At 35.5% G+C, this 26627-nt stretch overlaps 2 protein-coding genes across 17 annotated transcripts in view; both read left to right on the top strand.

Annotated features, from left to right (window-relative positions):
- Gbb (glass bottom boat) overlaps window positions 1–4962 on the top strand; it is a 56037-nt gene extending 51075 nt beyond the window's left edge. The window contains exon 6 of the mRNA XM_078192688.1: window positions 1422–4962. Within this exon, the coding sequence (XP_078048814.1) occupies window positions 1422–1682 (261 nt within the window). The 3' untranslated portion in view covers window positions 1683–4962. The remainder of the gene's footprint in view (window positions 1–1421) is intronic.
- Window positions 4963–6838: 1876 nt separating this feature from the next.
- The window catches only part of Patronin (calmodulin-regulated spectrin-associated protein patronin), a 97174-nt gene continuing 77385 nt past the window's right edge, over window positions 6839–26627 (top strand). For 8 of the 16 annotated variants that reach the window (XM_078193265.1, XM_078193272.1, XM_078193271.1 and 5 more), the window contains exon 1: window positions 6840–8327. In XM_078193265.1, the coding sequence (XP_078049391.1) occupies window positions 8106–8327 (222 nt within the window). In that variant the 5' untranslated portion in view covers window positions 6840–8105. Of the gene's footprint in view, window positions 8328–26038; window positions 26193–26261; window positions 26371–26627 lie in introns of those variants that run through there. The other 8 variants (XM_078193260.1, XM_078193270.1, XM_078193268.1 and 5 more) reach the window with 3 other exon arrangements.

Genomic DNA, 26627 nt, shown 5'->3' with positions numbered 1-26627 from the left:
TGACAATATATATGTTTGTTATTATGCTATATTGTAAAGAGTTGATCGAATTTTTAACGATTAGGAATATTGCAAACTAATTATTATCGTATTGTTTCGCGTATCATGCCTTTTAACGATTACTACAGTATGAATAAATCTGAGGAGAATGCAGTATAGAGCATTTGCATAAGTAGAGGCTAGTCGAATAGCAATAGTGAATGGAAGGTTCGAATCAGCTTGTAACGTTTTTGTTTTTCATTGACATTTTTTCGTAACATTTAAACGAAATCTTGAGACGTGTGTACAAATTTATCTCAAATTATTCATTTCTCGAACTCCAATAATTCGTTGTTCCACGTTTACTATATGATACTCTTGGTTTATTTAATAACTGTTACTAACAGTTATTAAATAAACTATTTTATACGATTATAATACGATATAAATTATACGATTCGATGCTGTAAACAGAAAGCATAAGCATAGGCTGCATGTAGAACCACTCGCGAGAGTCCACGTACGTACATTCTTGAAAAATAATACGTTACTGTTTCTTTCTAAGACCAAATACAAGATAAATGAAAAATGGAAGCACTTATGAATATTTCATTTAAAGATCACGTTCTCTAAGGTGTATATTAATTCTTTAGTGGGTAAGATGACTTAATTTGCCATTTGTCTTTTCTATCATCTTTCACGGACTTTTTATCTCAATTATGATTGAACAAATAATTCTTCCGTTTTATTTTATTATAGCAGTCTGTATTAATATAAACTATATTGTTTTTATGGTATATCTCCTTTTTGTTACTATCCATTGTCCAAAAATCACCAAGTTTAAAGATTAAATAGAATTGATACTTCAAAGAACATAATTGATCACACAGTGACTCACCAAACTATTCGAACACCTTTTAAAACGGAATAACTTTTTCAAACTTGGATCAAATAACTTTTGTGAACGGCTGTGCACACAGCAGAATATTCTAGTTTTGCGGAAAAGGTAAAAGGCACATGATGTTTCAAATATTTTAAAATATCCTGAAAAGTGGCACATTAGATAAGACATTTTGCTAAGGATAGCAGTATACTTGTCAAAAATAGATAATTGATTAAGAAGTATATATATTTTTACATTCCTTATTAAATTATACGTTTTATTAAAGCGTTTTATTTAAACGAAATATGAAGAAAACCAAATCTATACAGTATAATTACAGCAACTTGCACAGTTTTCAAAGCAGTTGCAACAACGAACTGGTTAAAAGATGTCCGAATATGAATACGAGTCGCTGTATGTTTTTTCGAGAATAACAGATGCGTACGCGGACTTTACTTATCGAGCGTGTCCGCAAAAAGAGGATTGCTAATCTCGTGACGTTGCTCTTCGAGCGATCTCGTGCGTCTTGCATGACCATTTATGAATATTAATTTCGTAGGACTGGATCATAGCACCGGACGGGTACGACGCATATTACTGCAGCGGTGAATGCAATTTCCCTCTAAACGCTCATATGAACGCAACCAATCACGCGATCGTCCAAACGTTGGTGCACCTGGTGAGTCCTGGTAAGGTACCAAAGCCGTGCTGCGCGCCAACCAAGCTCTCACCGATCTCCGTGCTGTATTTTCTCGACGAAAGCAACGTTATACTGAAGAAGTACAAAAACATGGTCGTCAAGAGTTGCGGTTGCCACTGATCGTCCCCGTGATTTGTAAGCATTGCACGGACACCGCACTGCGGAACCGAGTCGCGAGCGTAAACGACACCGTTCAATCGGATCCTCAAGTCAAGTTGAGTCGAGTCGAGCCCAGTCGAATCGGCTTCACAATCTTCGATCTTCCGGGCCAAATTATCCAAAAATTCGATCCTATTTAAAGGAAAATTATATATCCGACAAGAGTTTTGTCAGCTTTGTCATATGGACGGCTCAGAAGACAATTGGTGTGTCTTAGAGACGATAAAGATTTTGTAAATTAACTGTAAACAAATAACAATGCCGCTAAAAATGTAAAGCATTGTACAAATGGACTTAACCAGAAGAGGAACAAAAGAGAAATGTAATCGTTTTTTAGACAAAAAATTCCCTGCGAACAATGTTATTTAGTCATTATGTCATCGATATTAATGCGGCAGTCTATTATTTATCTACGAAGCAATCGACTATATTGACTTATGGATCAAGAGATCCTATGATAAAAAGGTATTTGCACTGTACAACTCATTTTCAAAGAAATGTGGATTTACAGTGATTTACTTCTGAACCACCCGTACGTACCATGGATCTAGAATACAAATGGAGAGAAATCTGAAAACTCATGTTTCAACGGAAGAATGCCGAAAAATGGGTTGGGATTTGTATTTGAATTGGACACGAAAAGGTTCAATTGCTTCTAAACTGTGCATATGAAAATTCTGAACTTCTTCTCGCATTATAATCGTGAAATCGAGAAAGCGGGAATTTTGAGTTCGGGATGATTATACAGTGGAATTTATGTATCCATTAGTAAAATTGGACGTGTGAACTTGAGAACAGTGGAAGAGTTCGAAGTATAACTAAACAATTCTCTTGGAGCAATCGATGGAGAAAAACAGCTCGATGAAATTGAGCGAAGAAGTGAAATAAATAGCTTGCATCGAGAAACTTCGGAGTTGAATTGTTCGACTCGGTTCGATTGAACGCAGTTTCCGGTGCGTGTCTGCCTGTGCCTGATGCGAACGACAAGCTGATCGATGGCAGGTTCAAGCATACGCAGAGAAACATCGGTCGTCTGGTGCCAAATTTTGACTAGTAGATAGTGTAATTCTCGAAACAAGTGCTTCCGTACTAACGATCGTAATAACTTTATGCTGATGACGATAGGAGTTCCGATCGATCGATTGACGTGCAATCCGACGCGTGATTTGTCCGGTTTCTTTATTTTTCTTTTTTTAACGAATACGCAGTAATATATATACAATACGTAACAGTCCGAGACATTTATCAATACTCCGGATCGTTTGTTTCTTCATAATTCTCCTTCCTCTCTCCCAACCTTATTCTTTGTCCTTTTTTTATTTGTTAATCAACTTAGATATCGCATCCAACGTCCAAACGTTCAGTCGGTTAATGTGTCGTTTAGTGATATTAATTTAATGATTCGAACTTCGATATTATAGTCTGACGATGAGAATGAAGTAAGGACATTGTTCTTAAGAAAATCTCTCCTCCCTTCTGCCTCTCTTCCCCCCCCCCCCTCTCTCTCTTCCTTCTCTTCTTTTTCTTTTGTTATCGTTCCAGAGAACACTCGGACCAGTGTTTTCTGCGCGTCAAAGGTATCTCTGTAAGCGGATAGAGAAAGATGAATAATATTTTGTAATTAGTCTTATTTATGTCTGTAAGTAAAGCGTCTCCTCGAGTGAACAGGAAACAATGTATGTTAATACTCGTAGCAGATTCATGCGTGTACAAGCTGTTTCATAAACGCGACACGAATCCGAGAAGCGCAAGATTCCTCGCGCAGAAGCGAATCGTTTGAATTGTCGAATTGGCGGTATCTGCTTTCCAATTGGAAGCGTTGCTCGACAGTATCGGGAATCGAATCAACCTTTGTTCAGAAGTCTTTCATTTGCGAGATACCATTCGTCATGCTGTCCAGGCTCGACCGGAAATCACTGACTGCCTTTCAAACCCCAAAATAGCAGTCGCGATTTATGAATGAGAGAATGAATTGCTTTTCGTTGGTGAATTCGAGTCGAACATGGAGAGTATGACTCTTTTTGTGGAGTGGACCGGTAAAATATTGTGTACCATATTTCACAGACCGATACGATAACTAATTCAATAATAGCATCGACTACAAATAAGTACATCAAAACAGATCGAGGTTTCCATATCTGGATTATTTAGATATTGACATACCTAACTAAAAAAATATAAAATATTTAAGACTGATTTTGTATTCGACAACTGTTCTTCTACGAATTTTCAATTTCTAACGAAAATATACATTCTCATAAAAAAAAAACAATTAGCGATTCTTGTGACTATATTTAAAATCATCTAATGACGACGGATTTGTTTGTATTTCCAAATCGAACAAATCTAAATTTTGTCACAATACGCATCTGATATATTTTATCAAAAAGTTTTATTTGTATTTAATAATACATCACAATTGATCTTTGGGGGCTAACTAGCAGATTTGTTTTAATCTGGTATGTCGTGCTTGATGGAACATCCAGTAATATTCCTTCAATATTGGCTATTTAACGATTAACAATTTCATAAAAAATGAATCCACAATTTCTAAATAATAAGCACGGCAGAAGTTATCTGATCGAGATGGCGGCAGCTGCAGGTCCACTCTGCATCCACGAATATGCGCATTTCTGCTTTCTACGTACGCGAATGTAAAATAAAAGAAGAACGTACAATGTAGACGTAGAAAGTGAGAAATTGATTAGCACAAGATTCAATCATGCCGACATTGCCACGGGAATGGAATCGGATCGTAAAATGGCATCGAAACGTTACGTGCAATAGAGCGAGAACTTAATCTTAATTAATTAATCGTAGTCATACGACCTTTGTTTGTGCCCTCCTTCTTGTTCCCTCTTATATTCTTTTCTCTTTTATTTGTATAGATTTATATTTTCTACGAAGTCATGAGAATGCGCGAGAGAGTTCATAGTCACTCAACACGTGAGATTAAAGTTTTAAATTATTTTAGAACGCGGAATCCGATTATGCCTCCACTCGGGAATAATACCAGCGTTGTCTTTTTTTGTGTCGTAACCGGACGTTGTTTAAATGAGCGTTTTAGCAGTGTGAATGGGAGCAAAGCATAGTCTATTTTAGCCGATGGGTGCGTGAATGTTGTATGCGGTTAACTAAATCGATGAGTATATAGTCTGTAGCACTATTAACACAACTTTTGTAATGACAATGTAAATATATCGTTGTAAATACGTTCTATAATACATACTATATTATGTGTACAACACACTCAGTGCAGATCTTATTTTTTTAATCATTTTTCACGATTCTCAGCTGGCAGTTGCCTTTTCTTTAAATACAGTATTCAGAACCTGCATGAATTTTGATTTCTTATTGCTACATTTCTCGTCGACCCTAGAACAACAATTTTATTACAAGTAAATATTATAGTAATTATATAAGTAATACTTCTCAGCGATTTTATCTGCTATCATTTATTTTTGTAATTGTTTTTTTATAGTTATTAGAATTGTTTAATGTGATAACAGTCACTACGTTACACGATATAAATACCATCTTATAATGTGAGTTTCTAAAAATTATTTCAATTCCCACAAGTTACGTTTGCCATTTATTATTATCAAGTAAACATTATGATTTGTAAACAACAATGATTTCACATTCATATTTGAAAGAATTCGATTCTTCTTTCTGTTCTACATAGTTAATCTGATCGTTGACAGATGGCGCTAAATGCGCATGACACGATAATCTGTTTCGCTTCGTAGAATATGTAATTTCAAATGAAAATACAATAATTTACGAAGATAGAATTATCCAAAACTATTTCGTAATATAATTTGTTAATAGTACGTATGCCAATGAAATTATGCAAAATGATTTACTTAATACGCTAATCGCATATTAAGTGATGCAATTTTAGTAAAATTTACAATTTATCAAATTGTTTCAATACAATTTACCCAGCAACGTACAACATACTTGTTGAGGATTTTCAAAATCGACTATTTTTAATTAAATAACATGAAAATGCAAGTAATTCTATTATATTACGATCAATAAGATTTATTTCTCAGCTTAGTTGTAATGTATTTACAAATTATGTTAGCGTACTCACCAAACTGTGGAAAACCTCTTTATCCATAGCTTTTGAAATCTCACTTTTTATAAGAATAAACATGTATCTTGTTCCTGAAACATCAAAGAAAGAATTCGATCACAGAAATTTAAGCTATCACGGAATATATCACAAAAGTAATTATTGTAGTACCTTTAATTTTATTTTCTCAAATGTTTACTGATCTTGATATTTTTCACACGGACGACATTGCCGCTTTTTCAAGTTGACACTTCTATCCTTTTCTTTCAGCCATTGGACGAGAGACGGAGAAGGGGAAACTGCGCGAAAGAAATTCGAAACACTGAAAAACGCGGTAATATTTAAAATGTTTGAAAGTGCGATAATATTTTAACCATAACATGATTGATAACGATGGTTAACAAATATAGATATTTACACGATCTATTTTTATTTGATATTAGCATTAATTTATTTATTTATTTTATTATAAATTTACTAATGTCCATATTTAGATAAATACGTTATATACAAACAGAAATATTTTAGTTTTTCCTTGTAATAACTCTTTGTATAGAAAGAGTTTACTTCCCATATCTGATTTCTATTAACAATGGTATGTGAAACATACATCTTTATACGTGAAATATATAGATTTATATGTGAAGCAAAAAATTCTACAAGAATCTCTAACGGACGTTGCAGATTCAAATTTATAGTGAGCACAGTTACCCTTTCAGTGCTTGATCATTTACATAACGTAAAAATTGTATAAATATAACATATAATATTGTTATCTAGACCAAAAACAATATAATCCTTTGTTATAAATGAAGCTACGAAGTGGAAATAATAACATGAGCCAGTATCGAAATATCTTCGTGCATCCATATTGCAATAGAGTTCTGAAGCTATGTTCATGATGAACTCAAACGCATGCGCACTGGCGATAGGTTCTCGTTAAAACGGCGGAGTTTCGCCTCTGGTGTGCTCTCCGTGATGTAAATTGACTCGATCGGGGAGAACATGGCGTCGAATCTCGAACGCCATTTTGATGTATCGTTCAGCGATAATCTCGCTTTGAATCGATGGTCGTTTCCACGATGGACGGCGAACGTGCGGTGGACTTGATGTTCGTGCGAGATGACGATCTTTCGTGCTGACAATGCTTCTCGCTTGAGAATTCGCGGTCATTGATACGGTGGATTGCGATTTTCGGATGTTTCGCGGATCGAGTGGCCAATAACGATCGCGGAAATTCGAGGAATCGTTGGTGGTGCTAGTGCGAAGTCTGTGCTGTGTACGAGAGTGGACTTCTCGTGTGCTTTCGTGCCGCTGTCAACGAGAGCCCGATAATCTGGACCGTAGGATAACTAAACTAAAGAATTGCAGGAGACGAACAAGAAACGCACGCTATTTCTCAGTTAGCTAAACAGTAGAATCCATTGGCGATTTCGGAACAAGTCAAAATCGCGTGAGGTACGCCCCTCTCGTAGGTGCCAATAACATTTTCGCGACAACCATCCGGAAGATCGAACAGCAGGACGAGCTGCTGAGGAAGCTGAACTGGAACCTGTCCCCGAATCTACCAACAAGACACAGTTCCCCGAGCGTGCATTCGTGCACGGTTTGTGCATCGTGTTTCGCGCAAAATCGATAGGGGAAACTCGCACATTGTCCGTCGAGTGTGGAACGCTCTTCCGACAATAGTCGCCGACAAAAATAGCAGATCCTCGGCGTACGCGGGCCGAATGTCCTTAACATTCGCTGCGTGTCCTTTGCGACGTGTTATGGCGTTTCACCGGTATTATTACGCGCGACATTGAACAACGCCACGCGCAGCATTACTCGGGTCCAGGTAGCAGATCCGGCGGGTTCAAAACATCTCACGTCTCTCGCGGGTGTTCCATGTCGCGACCCTGTGTTGTTCCGTGAGCTCGAGCTTTTTCCTTTTCAAATTCTGTGAATGTCTCGATTGTGGGTCCTCGCGCGCGGGACACAGTGCCGAATGAACACCGAACGGTGCCGTTGCAGCGTGTGAGTGAGAGTCTTTAACCGAGCGGGGTTCATTCTAACCTTACTTTGGACAAAGTCGAACGGTACGCCTAACCTTGCTGCGCTGCTACTTCGGTATCACCGTCATTGGAAACGAACCTGCACGCGTGCCCGATGACACCGTGACAGAAAAAGATATCCACGTTGTCCCGTCGGAAAACGTGAAATCTCGCTGGACGAACATTGTTGTCTCGCCGGCTATGACGAGAACAAGGACCCGTTCGAACGGATCGTCGCTGCCACCGTCGCGGATGCTGTGATTTCGTTGAATGTGGAGTGCGATCTCGCGCCTCTTCGTCAAGGGCAAAACAGTGGAACCTGCCCCGAGGACGGAGGATCCGACGTGCGACGGTGCGCCCGGTACAGACGTCCATGATTCCAAAGCAATGGATCGCAACGCGGCAGACGATCGACGTAAGGGCCCTGCCGGCGAGCAACCGTACGCCGGACAAGAAGCCGAACATTTCTCCGACGCTTACGATTCCCGTCAGGTATGTGCTTTCCTTGAACACGAACTAAATATGCAGTTTAAGGAAGCTAATTACGATTTCCATGACCTTGGAATTTGTTGTCAAGGTCATTATTCTGAACAACTTATTCGTATATAAGTCGTTCTCCTTTTGTTTTTGAAATATTCGCGACAAACTGTTGCTATCACTACGACGAATCTTGCATGTATTTATTCACATGTGGCGGCGTTTGCGTCAGCATGGGATCTGATATTCTACATATTACTATGACTGATGGATAAAGATTTCGTTTGTATGTATTAAAAAAAACTACGTATTTTATATTGGATCATGTTGATTTCATGAAAATAGGACGAATTTGCTTCGATCAAATATTCTCAATATATTTTCTGAATAAATAAAGTCTCGGCTTGTAGAAATTTTATACAAATATCCGCAATGTTCATACTTGTACAAAACTTAAAACAAATGACAAAAACAAGAAGTTCAAACAGTGACTCAAAGTAAAACTTGAATATTAGGAAATTGCAATTGACTGAATTTTGGTTTAAGTCTTTTGTTTTAGACTTAAGATTTAATTCAAATCTACCTGAATAAAATATCAATAACCTAATGGTTTCTTTTAGATACAAGAAAAAGTTGTTTAGAATAATGATCTTGAAAACATATTTTAATGTCAGTGATACAAGAGGTGGTTCCTTTAACTTGGATATTTACCCAAAATATAAATGATTGAATATATAACACAGTTACTAATATTCACCCTTGCGTCACTGGGTCAGTTATAACCTTCTTTGATTATTGCATCCAAACAAATGTGATTCTTGTTAAACTGATTAATGACCACTAGGTCATTCATGACCTATTTTGAATCTCATAGTATTCGCTGCAGTAGTAATCCATACTGAATTACTATTTGTGTGAAGAAATTTAATCATTACAGGAATAGTCATAAAGGTTGATGGACCAGTTATGAACAATACTAGGTGTCATATCTCCGTATCCATTTAGTTTTGACAGAATTAGTCGAATAGGATTATGATATTTGAGTTAGTCCTTCGCTTACTTTAGATATATCTGTGGTTTTTATTTTCCTGATAAATTACAAGTCTATATTCTATAAGAAAATATGAAAAGAAATCTTTGATCAATTTATTTTGTTTGTAATTAACTAGAGAAATTAATTGTTTTATGTTAAATGATTAAATGTCAGATCTTTGTATATCCTTTTATAAAGAGATTTATGTGCTACATTGTTTATTTTACTAAAATGTAAATTATCTGTTCTAACTTAAAAGTGTGTGAACAAATAATTGTAACAGTAATATTCAATTGTTCTACATTGTTTATAAACTAGGGGAGGGGGATGGAACTAGGATGGGAGGAGGGATTCCATGAATGCAATAATGTTTCAACAGAGTGTAATCTTCCAAGAACAGAATATACACTGCATTCAGGAATTATAAATTAAATTGATCTTTGTAGAGACCCTTGAGGCACGATAATGGCTCAAGGGTCTCTTATTATATTATATGGACCAATACATGTTTCAGAATTTGAGACAACTTCTATGTTGGACAAATGTATAGCTGCTATAAAAGTAAAACTATAAAACCAATATGTAGGGAATTAATACATACGGAAATTTGTTGTTATAATTTTGGTAAAGATGGAGCATTCTAAGAACTAGAATCATTACTGTAGTGAGAAAGTTCTGTTGATGAATCAAAATTATTCCACCATGCCTCTAAGTTTGCAATTTTAGCTGAGTCAGAACTATCGCATGGATGCAATAATGAATTATTATAATGCCCAACATGGTATAATGAATAGTCAGATGGGAACTAGACCAATGCTGAACACAAACAACATGAATGGAATATTCAAACCCTATTAAATTAGTTCTAATCCATATAGAAACACTGGTTGATTATAGTAGCTTTTTACATGGAAGCTATTAATTTAAAAAATACAGATTTAATAGATACAGGTACTTTATTTATCACAAGTGACATACAATTAAAATATAGAATCAGTACTTATGCAACCCATTCATATCGCGAATTAATTATCACCAGCAATTGTCTACAATTACAGCAGTGCGATTTCCTTTTTAATTATTGTTGTAGGAATTCGACTAATTTAATTCGGTCAAAAAGCATTGTTGTCGATCAATGACAGAATATCTTTATTATTTATCATTGGGTTGACATACATCAAAATTTGCAGTCATCTGTTTCCATAAATTTGTTTAACGAAACTTCAATTAGTCAAATTGTTAATAATCTAAAATATTTAAAACACGATTTTTAGAGGGCGACAAATACAATCTCGATATTGATTGAATACTTTATAAGATGGAATTAAATATGCAAACAGAAGTTCATGAATTTTCTGTGTTGAAAGTATAAAGTGTACGTATTTTCATGTCTCATAGTCAAAAGTAATAACCCTTTAATTGATCGGAAGTATATAAGCGGATGAGGTTTCGTGGATCAAAACTGACCCCACAATTGACCGTAGCAATGTGTTATGTTTGTCCCGCGTTATAATTGCATGACTCGGATCACGTAATGAGATTATAGATATGCGGTTTTCTCATTGGTTAATAGCTTCGCTCCCCTATTGCTGGCGACGAAGAGGGATGAACTGCATTAGGGTTTTTTTCGGTTAGCTTATCTCTTATACAGGGTGGGACAGAATGTACGAAGGCCACTAAATGATTCCGTATACAAAAATATGTCGCAAATATGAAGTATAATTGGTTCATATGACTTTATATCTAAGAGTTTGAAGTTAGTCAAGAATATTATTGATTAAAAGCTTATTTGACCAATTTTCAAAGTTGATTTTAGTTTTTTTACCAGGAATTAACTTACGCAAAAATTGAATCATACTTTTGGAAATAAGCCCGATTCTGTTTTTACACGGTAGGTAAGTTCCATAAAAAACAATTCATTCAAAACACTTAATTAAGAGCCTTTTATAAAAGCAAAATTTGATTAATTTAGTAAAAAAACAAAATATTATTTAATTTTTAAAGTGAAAGTAACATGTGTAAATTAAAAATGAACATAAATTCGTGAATTCAAAATTAAAAACAGTGATAGTGATAAAAACAACATAAATTTATTATTGAAATTGAATGAGATCGTCGAAAATGGGAATTGAATTTACTTTTTTAGATCGTGCTGAATGAAAACGGTGTAAAAACAGAATTGAGTATAATCTTTTAGAGAACAATTCAAATTTCTGCAGACGAATGTAAAGAAAAACTGAAGTAATCGGATATCGAATACAGAAAAAGAATGCTTGGAAAATCCAGCACATCGTAGAGCCAACCCCATAATGTGATATGCTAAGTCATCAAAGCTCTATTATAGGGAAGAAATATTGTATGTATATTGTGCGTGCAATGTACGGTGAAGAGATTGATGCGTGTAGTGGAGTTCTAATTAATGCATTGAACTTTCTCGGAATGAGGTTTAGTGCAGTCAATCGCCTTTTCGGTCAAACTTTCCTCGAGATGAATCACGTGGCCGATGCAATAGTCGACGCGCAGTTTGAAGTTCGTACTTGTAGTAGGCAATGCAGCCAAGCAATTCGATGCATTATGCAGCCTTGCACAGGCTGCGATGCTATTTATGGTGCAAGCAAAATGATTCATGAAAGTTTAATTATCGAAAGTTTTATATAAAGTTCTCTCGAACGTGCCATTATTTCCGCGAAAATTGGAATTGGAAAATCACCGCGCACTTGTAGTATTTTTAAATACGCAAGGCTGGCTGCATCGTTGGGTAAATATCAGGAATTTATACATCGATCACTTTAAATGGAATTTAATAAACACAAATACTTCACAATTAAATAAACAACACATCTTGCAATTCATGTAATTAACGAACCAATTTGATTGCATATCCGTAATAAAATGCAATCGTCGTTATAAATGTCAGTAGCTGTACGCCAAGGAATTAAAATTATCCAAAATAACAGTTGTGTGAACAATTTTTATGGATAAGATTGATAGAAAATGTGTTTTTTATTCAAGTTGAAGTTACTGGTCACGCAATGTGAAAACAAATATATATATAACAGTAATAAGATAGTATAATAACAGTAATAACAGTAGTAATATATAACAGTAATAAGATATAGTCCCGAAAAGGAATAATTGTATAGTAAACTTTAAATCTCTTCGATTTGGAAGCAATTTCCACCTCTTTTATGGAACAATTTTGCATTAAAACAGTTCCACGACGGCGTATGGTCTTGAAAATTATGAATTTATGTAAGATTCAGAATTTGGAAATCAATGGTGCAATCTAAATTTCCACAAGACCAATTTATTGCCTAAAAGAAATGTATCCAGGGGGCCCATAATTTCTCAACCTGCTATCTCACTGCGATCCCCAGCGGTTCGGATTTCGTCGCACCAATTCCGATTTCACGGTTAAAACCAATCGCGTTCTTTCGTGGAATTGGAAGAGAATAAAAAAATATGACCGACCGCGTTCGAAATGTGGCGCGTACAAGGCAGAGACATATAAACCTTAGTCTGTGACGCCATGACGAATACGGCATTCGTTTCCTGTTCGCAAGGTTATTTATTGCACGCCGAGACGAGCAGAACCTCTACCTATCCGCGAACTTGCCTCCGTTCGAGACTTTTTTTTTGGCACAGGATCTCCGGGAATCGCGATGCACGATCTTGTAATTAGCCGTTTAATTACAACTACTTCGAATGAAGCCCTTCGAGAAGCTCATCCTTGGAATCGCGTCGCAGAGCCTTTTTCGGAACTCGACTTCTCCGTGAAGTTCACGATGATGCCCGTGCCGAGAGTTTTCGCGGTTACTTCCTTCGTTCATTAAGAGACATGCTTTAAGGATGTAATCTAGTGTAAATTGTGTTGTTTAATTTTCTTTTTTTGCAAAGCAACTATAATAATTTTTTGCCGTAACGCTTATAAGGTTTGAAAGATAGAATTAGTGGGATTGGCTCAGATAAAAAAAAGTGATAAAATATCATTCTTTAATTTTGTTTATCACCTCAGCCAATCGCAATTCGTGGATACAATTTCTTAGCCATTGTATAATAAGCTAATTTCTCTAACATCCCGGAAAAATATCACTTGACCCAATTATAAAATAGTTATTTCGTTTTAAAAAGTGCACGAATACTTTCTACGACGACTGTGTATAGAATAATTATCGAATACCAATGCAATTTAATGAAAATGTTAGTAATATCTTAAATTTTCAACAATAAAGCTGGCGACAAAGTTTGTATTATTACACTTTGCTTGTCATTGCTGTTCAAATTAGAAAAGTGAAACGTTTCAACATTCAATAATCGAGAACTATAGGTCATTCAACGTTTGAATCACATTGTATTCAATGTATTCAGAAATGTTGTGACCGCATTAACAGATTTTAAGGGAAGGTGTCCGGCCGTGAACGCAAACAATCGTGAGCTGTCCGTCCCATTCATTCGTATGCCTGTCCATTAATTCAGGGTTCCATTCTCGCTACCGTTAATCTTGGCACATGGAAGTCTGCGCAAAACCCATAATAGCGGTAAACAATCGATATATAGGCATCATAGCGACCTCGTTATCGGCGGTCAAGCCTGGCGTGCGGCCAGACAAAGAGGCCGTGTTCTTTTGGTTCCTGCGAAAAAGGTGTCGGGAATTTCAAGCGACTGCAATACACAAAGGAGAAAAACGATGATGAAACACCGTGCCAAGCAATAATTCTTTGCATGGTCGCCTGGACCAAGCAAGAGATCGTCTTTTAGTCGCGTTAATTTGATTTTTAGTTATGAACACCGTCGTGGAACGGTTTTCACCCGAAATGGCTACGTTCCATCAAGAAAAAAGAAGTGTAAATCGCTTGTTGGCAATCAAATAAGTTCAGAGACAGCATGATCAATGGTTGTATTAGGATACTTCTTTTGGTCCAAGAAACAATTTTCAAGTTTGCTGCACAAATTATTTCTTAAAGAAACTATCACTAGGACCCTAATTTTTATAATTAATGTGAAAGAAGTCGTTGAAGAACAATTATTACTTTCATTCAAATGTTTTTTTTATAAGTAATAGTCATATGCATCCTGCGGAATTTATACACTTATGGCAAAATTGAATGGTTGCAATGTAAAATTGGAGAAACATTAAACATATTTTAAAATGTTTAATATATCATTTTTACTGCATTAAAATTATGCCAGAGTGAAAGAAATTGTTATTTAGTTTCTATTTCTTGCAATTGATGCAAACGACTTTTATTTTGCATAAAAATTTTGTTTGGTATAGTTATTGTGGATCTTTATGTAAAAAGGAAATTGTCTATATTTGTTGCAAGAACTAGGACTCGCTTCGAAACTTTCTCCTCTCGTTAATAATCTAGTAGGTTGAAGGCAATCTATCGATACTCGTCAAGTCATTTACTCTCTCTCTCTCTTTCTCTCTAATAATTAGATTAATAGCATCAACTTGAATACCAAACGTAATTTTGTTGCTGATCAGAGTCACAAAAATTGTTCAAATAACTGTTATATTTTCTTACTCCGTACTTCGGTATCATAATTTTTTTATATCAATCACCGAAGTTTTAAACATTGAAAATTAGGATATTAATGTACAAGATTGCAACAGGTTATTGTCTATAGAAAACAGAATCAGGAGAATTTTATTTCCACCGATACAAAATTGGTATTTGTACTATTGATAGGATTCGATAATCAATGTTAACGAGCTCATCGCACCTGGTTTCGGACACCGGTTTGTCTCAACAGTGGTTCATTATTCATCACTGAATCATCAGCTAACGGCTCTAATTGTTCCCCTATGCACACCGGCGCACAGGAAACCCGAGCCGGTCCCGAATCAGGACTCCTGGTACTGCAACGATGCTGCAAAGGAATCATTAATTAGTCCGCGAAATTATTTTCATCGCTGCCTGGAGCTTGCTCTAGAGGTGAAAACCGTGAGAACGCGTAGTCACCTGCATAGAAAACTCTGTAATGCATTGTGTGTCGATCTTCGATCCAAGAGATATTTAGGAAAGGATATTCCCAGGACATTGTGCTTGATCATGAAACCTTTTCACGCGGTAATTGATGGAGTGTTGCCTAAACGACGTTGCTCAAAACCTCGAAATTCTCGTGACTTTTTCCAAAGTACTTATAGTTACTCTGCTGAAAATAAAATACGTCTTAACGTATTCACAAAAATCAATCTCATAAGAGAAATAGGTATAAGTATAAATTATGCGTAGAAGTTCCGGGGATGCTTGAAGTGTTTACTTTACGTTGCAGGTAAGAATTAGGGGACCCGACGAAATATAATATGCCTTTCTCTTTTGTCACTCTAGTTTTGTCTCTAGCTCCGTGTTGTTCTGTGACACTGTTGATATATCTTCCCCGATATAAAGTAAAGAAATGTGACTAACGTTAAAGTTATTCTCTTTAACCATAATCTCAACACCTTTATTAGTCGAATATTTGCAATATAGTATAATTTCAGTGCTTCGTCATGTTACATAAATTTATTAAAAATTTTGCACACATCGTCGGTCAGTAGGTACATTTTGTAAACAATTAAGAATAACATTTATTAATACAATACATCTTAAATTAAAAGTTGTCACATTTTCATGTCTCACTAATTTTCGGACGTTTTTAGAAAAGTCAATATTTTATGCATAAGTTACGAAAAATCAATTTTAATATCTTGTTGCAAATCCATTTTGATCAATTTTTGGAAAAGTAATCTGACGAAAGAAAATCCCATTCTTTCTTTAGTCTTGTTTGCAATTCGTTATCTGAACTTATTAGTTTTTTTTCGATTTCTTTAATCTATAATTTATCCTATACAATTTCTATAGGATTTAAATCTGAAATTATATAACAAGTATTCCTGTACTATTCTAGTCTAATATTTGGGATCATAGTCCGTGGTAAAATTGCAAAGCGCATTGGATTCCCATATTATTCACACTTTCCACCTGTGCAGTAAATAATGGGGAACGTTTAGCAGTTTCATTGTGCCGCGGATATTTTCCTATCCCATTTTCATCCTGTTCACGAGGCACTTTCACATCTAACCTTTCACGCGGCAACTCCCTCTTGCATTCCTTATTTTTGTTCGTGGTTTTTTAGAGTGCAATTTTAACACTGTTCGGAGCAAAACAAAGGATCAGCTCGTTACGCTATAATAACGATCCAGAGCCGCGATAAAGATTTTACACATAATCTACTGAATATTGTTTGTTTGTTCTGAATCGAAATATTTGATTTTTCTGGTATCAATATCTAGGCGTGAAAGTAAATAAAGACACACAAGGCACAAAAATTGACTCTTTTTACCAGGGACATTATTAAGTATGAAGAAGTGTTAATCGATATGGTTGTGGAAGAAATCGAAGTGGAAGGAGTTAGACCATGTGTATGTTCAAAAAAACATCAATGATACTAATCAAAAAGTAAAGAGGAGGACAAAATTCAGTGAAACATTTAAGAAATCAAAAGTTACCACCAAAAGTAACTACTACGTGTTGCAAAGTTGTGCAGAATTACAATTGGATCACTCAAAGAATTATAATTACAAAATAAGCAATCACAGGGTGACTCGTAATTCATGTCGTCATACAATTAAATTACTATGTAATTCGCAATTGTGCAATTGGTAGAAATCTGGTGCGTTGTTTTATGAAAATATCAAAATTGAATTTGCTTAGAGATTTTGTTATTATTACAATAATATAACAAAGAAACATATTCAATAAATTCTCGTGGCTGGAGATTGTAGATTTTTATGCAAAACGAAATAATTTAGCAGTACTTTTGAAGTTTTAATGTCTTCGTTATTTTGTGTTTCGTTTACTTAATTTCGTTATAAAAGTAAAAAATCCGCTTTCTGGTCATCATAATGTTAAGTGCGATTTCGAATCATACGATTAAAAATAGAAAACCGGTGTTGAGTGTTTCTAGGAATTCATAAAAGTCAAGTTCTTCTTTCATATTTTCGTCGGCTTTCGAAGCGAAGAATCTCGTGCAAAGATACATAAAATTCTGAGGACAACGTTATCCATGGATCTCGAAGGATCTACAAACAAGTCTCAATCGTTTCCGCCGATTAATGTTGTGGAAACTAAGTGCCTAGTTTAAGGTGTGTCGCGAAACTCCGTGTAGCGTTGCGGAAAATGTTGCAAGGCTGCTATAAAGCGCAGCGATAATTACGTAAATTTCATTCAAATTAAAAAAGAGAAAATAACGAAGAATCTGTAATTCTCCGTCGAGATATTTGAAGTTCCAATTAACGAATTGGAAATGTAAAATGCGTCAATAATAAAGCTTAATAATTCGTGACGATATGGAAACTGTTCTGGTTGAACCAGTTATAGTTTTTCGTGATTTATTCGGGAACGTTACGATAGCCTAACCGTTAACATTCCGATGGTGTACAAAATTTGTAAACCGTTATTGGAACCTTGGTGAAATGTGACGTGGCACGTATTTTTCAATTCAGCAGTCGTCTGCGACTGTTGTATATGATTTCGTGAGCTGTTATCGTTGGTCTCGCTTGGAAACCACATTTTTCCCAGTGCTGCGAAAGCTGCTGAACAAAACCTTACGAATCCGATGACCCAGATTACATAGCTACTTCAACGAGACTTTCGTGAGATATCGGCACATAGGGGTAGTTTCACGTCTCTCCGACTGAGAAACGGCTGATGCATTCTTCTTTCTCGCGGAGAGAATCTATATAGACACATTCGAATCAACATCTGCTTATCGAACATTCATTTGGACAATCTATAGACAAAATTTTCTACAATAATTTTTGAAATTAGTTTATCTAGTACAAGGTAAAAATTCTGGTCAAATATTAGCTTCATGCGAAAAGCTTTTGTTTCTTTTTTGTTAATTTTCTTATATTTTTAGTTTTGTATGAAAGATAATATGTAATTTAAAAAATGAGGTACATTTTACGGATGATTATCGGGGGTAGCTATTTATAGTAAAATATCAATTGAAATACATTTCGTAGTAATACAATGTAACTGGAAAATCAATAAATATGTAACTAGGTTGATAAAAAACGAAATAATTTTTCTTCGAAATATTTTTCGTTATTTCGAACGATTTTCTCTCAATTTTCGAGTTTTCAGCTGAGCAAAATGGTGTTGGCTTTGTGCCAATAAAATTATGAAACCATTTTTCTCTTTCGAAAGTAAACGTTTTACTGAATTCATTCACCAAAAAATAAATAAATTGATCAACATCCACGATTATAATACGTACATACGTAAAGATGTATGTATTACAAAATGATAAACATAAATTGTAAGGATTATAAAGAATATAAGAAGTATAAATTCTAACGATAGAAGGGATCGCTAATGGCATTATTGTTAGAGCGACCTCTTTAAAATAAATCCAATATTGTATGTTGGTAGTACAATGAAATAAATCCAATATTATATATTAAATTTCCGTTTGACTGATGCTTGTTGCAATTGCTGAAGATAAGTATTATTTTGACCAAAGATATGCAGTTCAATCATTATACATGTATAGTTAACAAGAAAATTAATACTTTTGCATCTAATAAATTGTATCCAATAAAAAGTGTTTGATAAAAAAAATTTTAATTTACTTTTTTTGAAAGTTATTTGAAATTGTAAAAGTCTGACGAATAATTAAATTGATACGAAAAGAGTTTTGTAATAAAATCGACCGATATTATGATTTCCGCAAACGTTTAGTTTTTTGTAAGACAGTTTGGTAATGTACACCTTTAATATATGATGGTGCTGGTGTTAATTGCAAGTCGCCAGTGTCAGTGGACTCGGTGTCTAAATAAAGCGACGGCTGCTCCAATGATCTTGACGTATCGATCGTGTTTGGTCATATCCAGTGCACACTGGGATCGCACGGTGACTTAGATCGAGGCTTTTCCGGCTTGCTCGCATTAACATTGGACTCACGGTCGACCGAGTGAACTATCTTTTCAAGAGGAAAATCATCACGACGAACCTTGACGATGCCTTCTAAAGTAATCGAGAAGCTCATGATTTATGCCTCGCATACCTGCGCCGTACTCGTTCATCGCGCGTTAAACGATGCCGACATCCTTTTTCTTTTCAAATATCTAAGCCTATAAAGACATAAACCCTATGTTAGAATTTACAAAAATTCAAGTGTACGCGTGAATTGATCTGTGAAATATTGGATTTACGTATTAGAAAATATGAAAAGAAACTCGATTGGCACGATAGAATAAAAAGACAAAGAAATGCTACTAATACGAAGATCATGTGATTGGTAGACTGCATTTTATGCAAAATAAAAATTTTCTGTATTAATTGCAAAACAAGTTTGTCGAGTATAATTTTATTTATATTGTAATAACTTTAATAAGTTGAAATTAGTATACCAATATTCAAAGTTTCTTTTAATCTTTTAAATATCCTTAATTTAATCTTTTAAATGTTTATCAGAACAGTCTGATAATAAAAATCGATTTTTGAGTTTTATAAAAAGACTGTTAATCAGTGAGTGACAACTCTTTTACTAATAATCTTTAAATTCATTTGAAAGATTTAAAAGATTTTCAGTTAGTCGAAGGCTGACAAACTTTTATAAACTTTGTTTTATATAATTAGTCATTTCATGAAGGCAATGATCGCATTATTTGACTCTGCTATTGTTACAAATTGAACAAAACGACATTTCGAAATTTCTTTTTATGCAGGTAATATATTTATAGAGGGATTAGTCTCAGAATAGAATTTATTCCACACGATCTAGAACGTGGCTTTAGTTCACCTGGTTCGCAGAGGATTAAATGAATTTAAGTTAAGCTACGTTATACTGGACTTTATTGGGAATTTATTTAACATTTGCCGTGGCGTGCGTACAAATTAATCAACGTATTATAAATAAATTTATATAAAAAGACAACCTAATTTGTAAGGGTAATATACGTTTTTATGGAATTGTTAAATGGCAACTTTATTTTGCAGCATCCGAAAGGTTCTTAGAATTATTTATAATATTGTTTATTCATTTTTGTCAACATATTTCGTAAGATACCCTTTCTAGATACATTAGGTTTTTTTTAGACCTTAGTAATACATGTGAGAATAAATAGTCAATTTTGTATGCTCTTGATTGAAACGATAAATGATTACCAGCGTAAATTTAAATGTGTCAACGAGCATTTAAATAGCATATTTTTCTTTCTATGCTTTATAGCAGGTAAAATTTGCATTGGAAGGCGAGCGCTTCATTTAACTGGATTTAATCGGAAAATGATTGGATATTTGGGTAATTGTGAAAATTATGGCACATATTAGCAAGTAAATACTTGGCATGCTTAATTTTAGTGCATCGAGGTGAGATAATATAACAGATGTAATTTAAATATCATGGTGACCGATGACATGCATATGAAACGCATGCAGCGTGCACAACGTTCATGAATACGCATAATCTTACGATACAAATTCAAGGTGAAGATAGAGTATCGATTCACTGACTGCGAATAAAATCTATTGGAAAAAATTACTATCGTGTTGCACACTTTGCTAGAACTTATATTTAGTTTGTCAGTCTTTATCGTATTTTATATATTTGTATCATATTTTATATATTTTATGTTTTATCATATTATATATATTTTGTTATATTTTTTTTGTATTTGAAGGAAATTTCGTGATAGGAATTCATGAATATTTTTCAATGTTCTTCTATGTACACTGTATATTCCGCTCGTAGTCACGCTCACGTAAAACTGTTTTTATTTTGATATCTTTTAATGTTTTACGCCATAAAACAACTCCAAACAATAGTATCCATATCGAAGTTTCCAAATTTCACCATTTTATTAATAATCTCAATTAATATCTCAATATTATAGTTGTTTATTGAAATACTTCTGTTAACAAAGTTTCTTCGTGTCTTGAAAACATAACATAGATATGCTAGCGCTAACTCTTACCGAGCTCGAAAAATTCTCACTGGTTAGAAATTCCAAAACTATGCCGATCGCGCCGAGTTCCAACAATTCCCCGATAAGGTAATATGCTTTTGAGTCGCTTCGGTCGACCTCGGCCACCGTTGAGATGATTGTCATCGTAAACTACGCAACGGGATAGTCTCGGAATTATTAACGATCGGCAGCTTTAGCTTTGTATTCTACCTTGGTTACGTTTCCAATCGAGCACGCCGCCCAATAATATGCATTCATTGCTTTTTAATGGGCTTCCATTAAATCTGAGAGCGCAGCGTAATTCCTCAGATATTGCAGCGGTTCGCAAAAAGGTCGTTTCTCACCTCGTAACTTCGTGTTCATCAGGATTAACAAAAAAACGTTTGAGTAGAAATTCGCGACAGACCTTCGCCAGGTAACATCGACGTTGTCCGTTTGCATCGCATTCCATGTAATTTCATGGTACATACACGAAAGTTGCATTCTGCATTTGAGGACGTCTGGATCGTGGGACCGAATTATTAAAGATAATTACACAGAGCACTATCTTCCGTCGAAAGCTTTTCTGCAGTGATCCTGAAGGACAGCAAAGCCGCAGCTCGCTCCCTCGTATTGGTCTATGATCACATATTTACCCCACGCGAAACCCCATGTGCATACATAGACGATCCCCTGTAATTTTCCCTCGAAAGTAGCTTCTCGAGGTAGATTACCGTCACAATTAAGGGGACATTTTCTGATTACCTTCATTACGATGTACATCCGAAATATCTGCACGAAAGGAAGCTCGTCTCCTGCATAGTCGTATCCTTCTACGAAATTTCCTGTCGGAGTTGAGACATTATTCGAATTGCTTCGAATAAATATTTATTTAAGATAATTATACGAATTAATTCTTTTTAGTCTTTTTTAGTATAATATTTTATTCGAATAACAATTATTCATTGTTGGTTCTAAATTATTCTATCTAGCTATCTATTTAATCATATATTCGAATAATTTTTCTTTAAATAATTCCTAATTTTCAAACGATGTAAAAAACGAGGGTTAGGTTTATACATAACACAGTTAAAAAAGTATTTAACAATTTTTTACATACGTTTATAATCATCATAAATAGCGTATAATGTATATTAGTTTGTATAATAACTATCATAGAGGATATAGACGTTCGGATAATAGAACGGTTATTTCATTACAGTGTTATACTAGACATCGTAAGCCAAAATTAACACGTTTACTGCCACACTAGTGCTCGTAAAAGTCACACAAAACGAGAACAACTTACTTCATAATACAAGAATAGAAAAGACAAAGTTCATGACGTCCAGTACTTGTATAGAATCAGCTCCAAGCTCATTTCAATATGAGTCTGTTGGGTTAAATAACCCGTTCTACGTTTATTACGTGCATACGTAATACGGACGAGAGTTATATTGTTTAATTTATGGTACTTATCAAGTACTTATTCTGTTATGATGTATATAATTTGTAATACGGATATTAGTACTTATTGAGTTCTTACTTAAAATCGCGCAATTATAAAGAAGTTTAAAACTTTATTACATGGCTTTAACAGAGGCCGACGCGAGAACGAACAAAAACATAAAATAATCAATAAAATTAAAGATGAGATTCTTATGCTCGAAATAAACGTTTATTTGATACGAATATAATGAAAGCTGTAAAAGTGATACAAAAAGAAGATATTTATTCTACGTTCTTATTTTAGTCAACATTTGTAGGATCAATCGAATTTTAGAACATAGAAGTTACATATTAGTCAGAATGAAAATGATTAAAACTGATTCGAATAAATAATGTAACGTGAAAATCTACTAACAGAAACGAATAAGAAATCAGAACTTTAAATATCTTGAAAGTGGAAATATGTGGCATACGGGCGTTCCTCCCTTCACCTATAGCAATATTATCATTGTAATAATTTTTCCATCTTTGTAGTATATATAGAAAATATTAATCACTTCATGAATACCCACAATTTAATGATCTTATAATACACTTGGGTTATGCAACAACCATTACTTGCACACTGTCAGCAACAAGGTAATTTAATGTGTTAGGTTTACGGATTTAATTTGTATAATTTACTATTTTTGACATCGTAAAATTATATTTATGAGGAATTTATGCCATAAATTTATTACGTGGCATATACAGTGGCCCACAAATGTGTACATGCACCTTTTAAAACGCGATAACGTTTTTCAAACTGGACTAAATGATTGGGATTTTTTTAAATGTTAGAGGGACTACTCTCCTACACAATAATTAAAATGCAGGCGTTAAAGTACTTCAAAAACTGTAGATTTTTTACAATTTTTGATCAAAAGAGTCAAATATCGTGATAAAACTACGATTTCCGTGATTTTTATTTTGTTATAACCGAAACCTACGAAAGGCATTTTTAAAATTTTCATTACAGACTCAGATAAAAAAAACTAAACACCGGGAGTTTTTTAAAAATCTTTTTTCATTGATATCATACAAAAATTCGAGTCATTCAGTTCAATTTTGAAGAAGTTATTGCATTTTAGAAGGTGTTTGACGCTTTTGTGGATCACTATATGTACGTGTATATGTATTTTAGGATTAAAAGAATGCGTAAGCGTACACGCGGCACCGAACCGGTTAAAGTATTGAAGCCGCATCGACATCTTGGTAATTAGCGACATTTTTTGTTGGCAAATATCATCGTTACTTTTCTAAAGCACTATGAGATAGTAGCCTTTAGCGCCCCGAAAACCAAGTGTCCTATAAGATTCAATTGGGTCGAATTGCACAAATTCGTTGCGTGTTCGAAAAGAAGAAAGGACTGACTTTCCACGGCATTCCGTGAAACGTTTAAGCTCTTGGGATCCATTCAACAGTAATCGCAGCTGTGCCACACGGGGCTGATTTTACGTGAATCAGAATGATTCGTCCGTCCCCCCTCTATTCCGTCGACCTAACGATTCCAGTTTGTACGAGTGCACGGGCTGAGGCACCGCCAGCTGACTCACGCAGCCACCACGAGCCGTCGTCGTCTCACCACGCTCTCTCTCTCCCGAGAGAATGAAGCCACGTTTCGCCTCTAGTCTCGTTCCAAACTCGGAACACATCTGTTATTCGCGGTCAGTTCCGTTCTCTGACGGCTCGATCGCCGCAGATCGACGCGCCGCGATCCGACGCCACCCCCGCGGCCTTCTCGACGAATTCGAAGACAATGGAACCACTCGAATCGATCCGAAAATCGAGCTAGAAAATTACCAAGCGAATTCGCGCCTCTATAGAACTATTCTCCTGTTCATTGTGCACGGATAACGACAGCTGTACGGAGATCTATACCAACGGAAGATGATCTACGCGCGTCACCGTGAAGATCAACGGAGCAGAAGCGAACCGAATTCTCGTCCAAGTTTATCGCTTTGATCGTGTTTCGGCTCGGTTCGATTGTTCCTCGATATTTCGCGCGGTGTTTCGAAACATGTGATTGGAACGTTAAAGTTTCGGCTACCGAACTTCGCGCAAACTTGCTCCGATTGATCAGCCCTGCGCAGTGCACGGTGCGGCAAAGTGGAAAAACAATGTGGTGCGCTGCTTTTGTTGTTCTTCGTGTTCTTCGACGAATGTTCGTGTGTTCGTGAACGAATTGTCCAGATACGGCAGTGCTGTGAGTCAATCGGATGTTCAGATACACAACCTCTGGCCACTGAATTAGGATCATTTTCAGTATCTTTCGTGGTTTATTCCTGACGATTTTTTTTTGCTAAACATTGCGGCGATTTGTGTGGATTTTACTCGTATGCATTACACTCGAGTTCGTGGAACATTAAAAGATAGATCGGTACATTAGAGTTGCTATAAAAAATCTTGTATGAAGGTTTTGGTAGAGTAATCGATTCAGATCCAGGCTCCAGATGTTTTCTATGGCATTCAAGAAGAACATCTGGCGCACAGAACTAAACCAATAGTAATGAGTTAGATGCATTTATGATCGCAATTAATTGATGCATTTTCAAACATTGGAAGGATCAGAAGCGATTAAAACTAGAAATATGTTAGATGAATTTATTAGAATAAAGGCATATCTATTTGATCGTTTCTTGAAATTCATTCGGAAAATTGTTAATTTACAGAATGGTCTGCAGTGTAGCGTGACGCTTCGATAAATAGAAATTACAAACATTGGATAGTATGCATTCTCGATAAAAATAAATGCAATATGAAACTGTAGAAACCTGAAAATAATAGCAGAACATCAATGTACTGTTTGAAACAGTAATAAATAAATGTTTAAAGAAATTAATTGATATTGCTTGCATTCGATGCAGAAAACTCGTATTACATTTTTGATATCCGACCATCCATAGATAATTTGCTATTTATCACACTTTCGAACTAGAAAAGTGAGACGTTCCCAATGCATGAACGCCCATAATTTACCATTCGTGATGCAGATTTAGAGCCTAGCAAAGTGAAACGTTTGCACACAATGACAGTTCCCTATTTATAACACAGATGTAGAGCTAGTGATCTAAAACATTTATGATATATAAACACCCATAGATGGTGTGCTATTTCTGATACAGATTTCGAGCTAGAAAAGTGAAACGTTCTCAATGCATGAACACCAATAGAAAATTTGCTGTTTGACACAGATTTAGAGAAAAATTATGAAACGTTTTCAATAGTCGGAGGTTTTCCGTACAATTCGAACCGCGGTAGTTGAAACATCTGAATCCTTGCAGCGTCCGGTGAACATTGCAGTGTATCCTTTACGAGAATAGTGTTACGAGGACTAAATGGTTCAAAGTGTCCGTGGATATCAGTGCTCAAGCGAGACTCGGTCGTCTAGGAGTCCCGGGATCTCGATGCTCCTGCGGAGGTATAAATCGTATATATTGTGCAGTGGTATTTCTGGTGACGTTATTGTCTGAGAGACAGCGATTTCCAGGATGACGAGCGAGGTGATGCTGGCGCCCACCGCGGCGCCTGGAACGTCCAGACGAGAAATAGACGACGTCAGAGACATGGTTAGAAACGCAACCGTCACCACCGTTTATGTAAGTTCCGAGACTCTCTGCGATACCGTGTTATGTAGGTCACGGGATTACGATAAACTCTATTTGGATTGCGAAACAGGCGAGCATTGTCCCCGCGGCTACCGGGTCAAATCTGACCCTTGGTTATGTTCTCGGGAGTGGGTTATTTTAAAAATTCTTCGAGGTTATTTGTTCGAAAAATATTTCGAATACACACTTCGACACACATTTTGGATAAATTCCTTGAATAAGATTCTATTCGAATGTTTCGAATAAAT

Source organism: Augochlora pura, chromosome 10 (genome assembly GCF_028453695.1).
Source record: "Augochlora pura isolate Apur16 chromosome 10, APUR_v2.2.1, whole genome shotgun sequence".
Classification (NCBI taxonomy): Eukaryota; Metazoa; Arthropoda; class Insecta; order Hymenoptera; family Halictidae; genus Augochlora; species Augochlora pura.
This window is presented reverse-complemented; position numbering and strand designations above follow the sequence as displayed.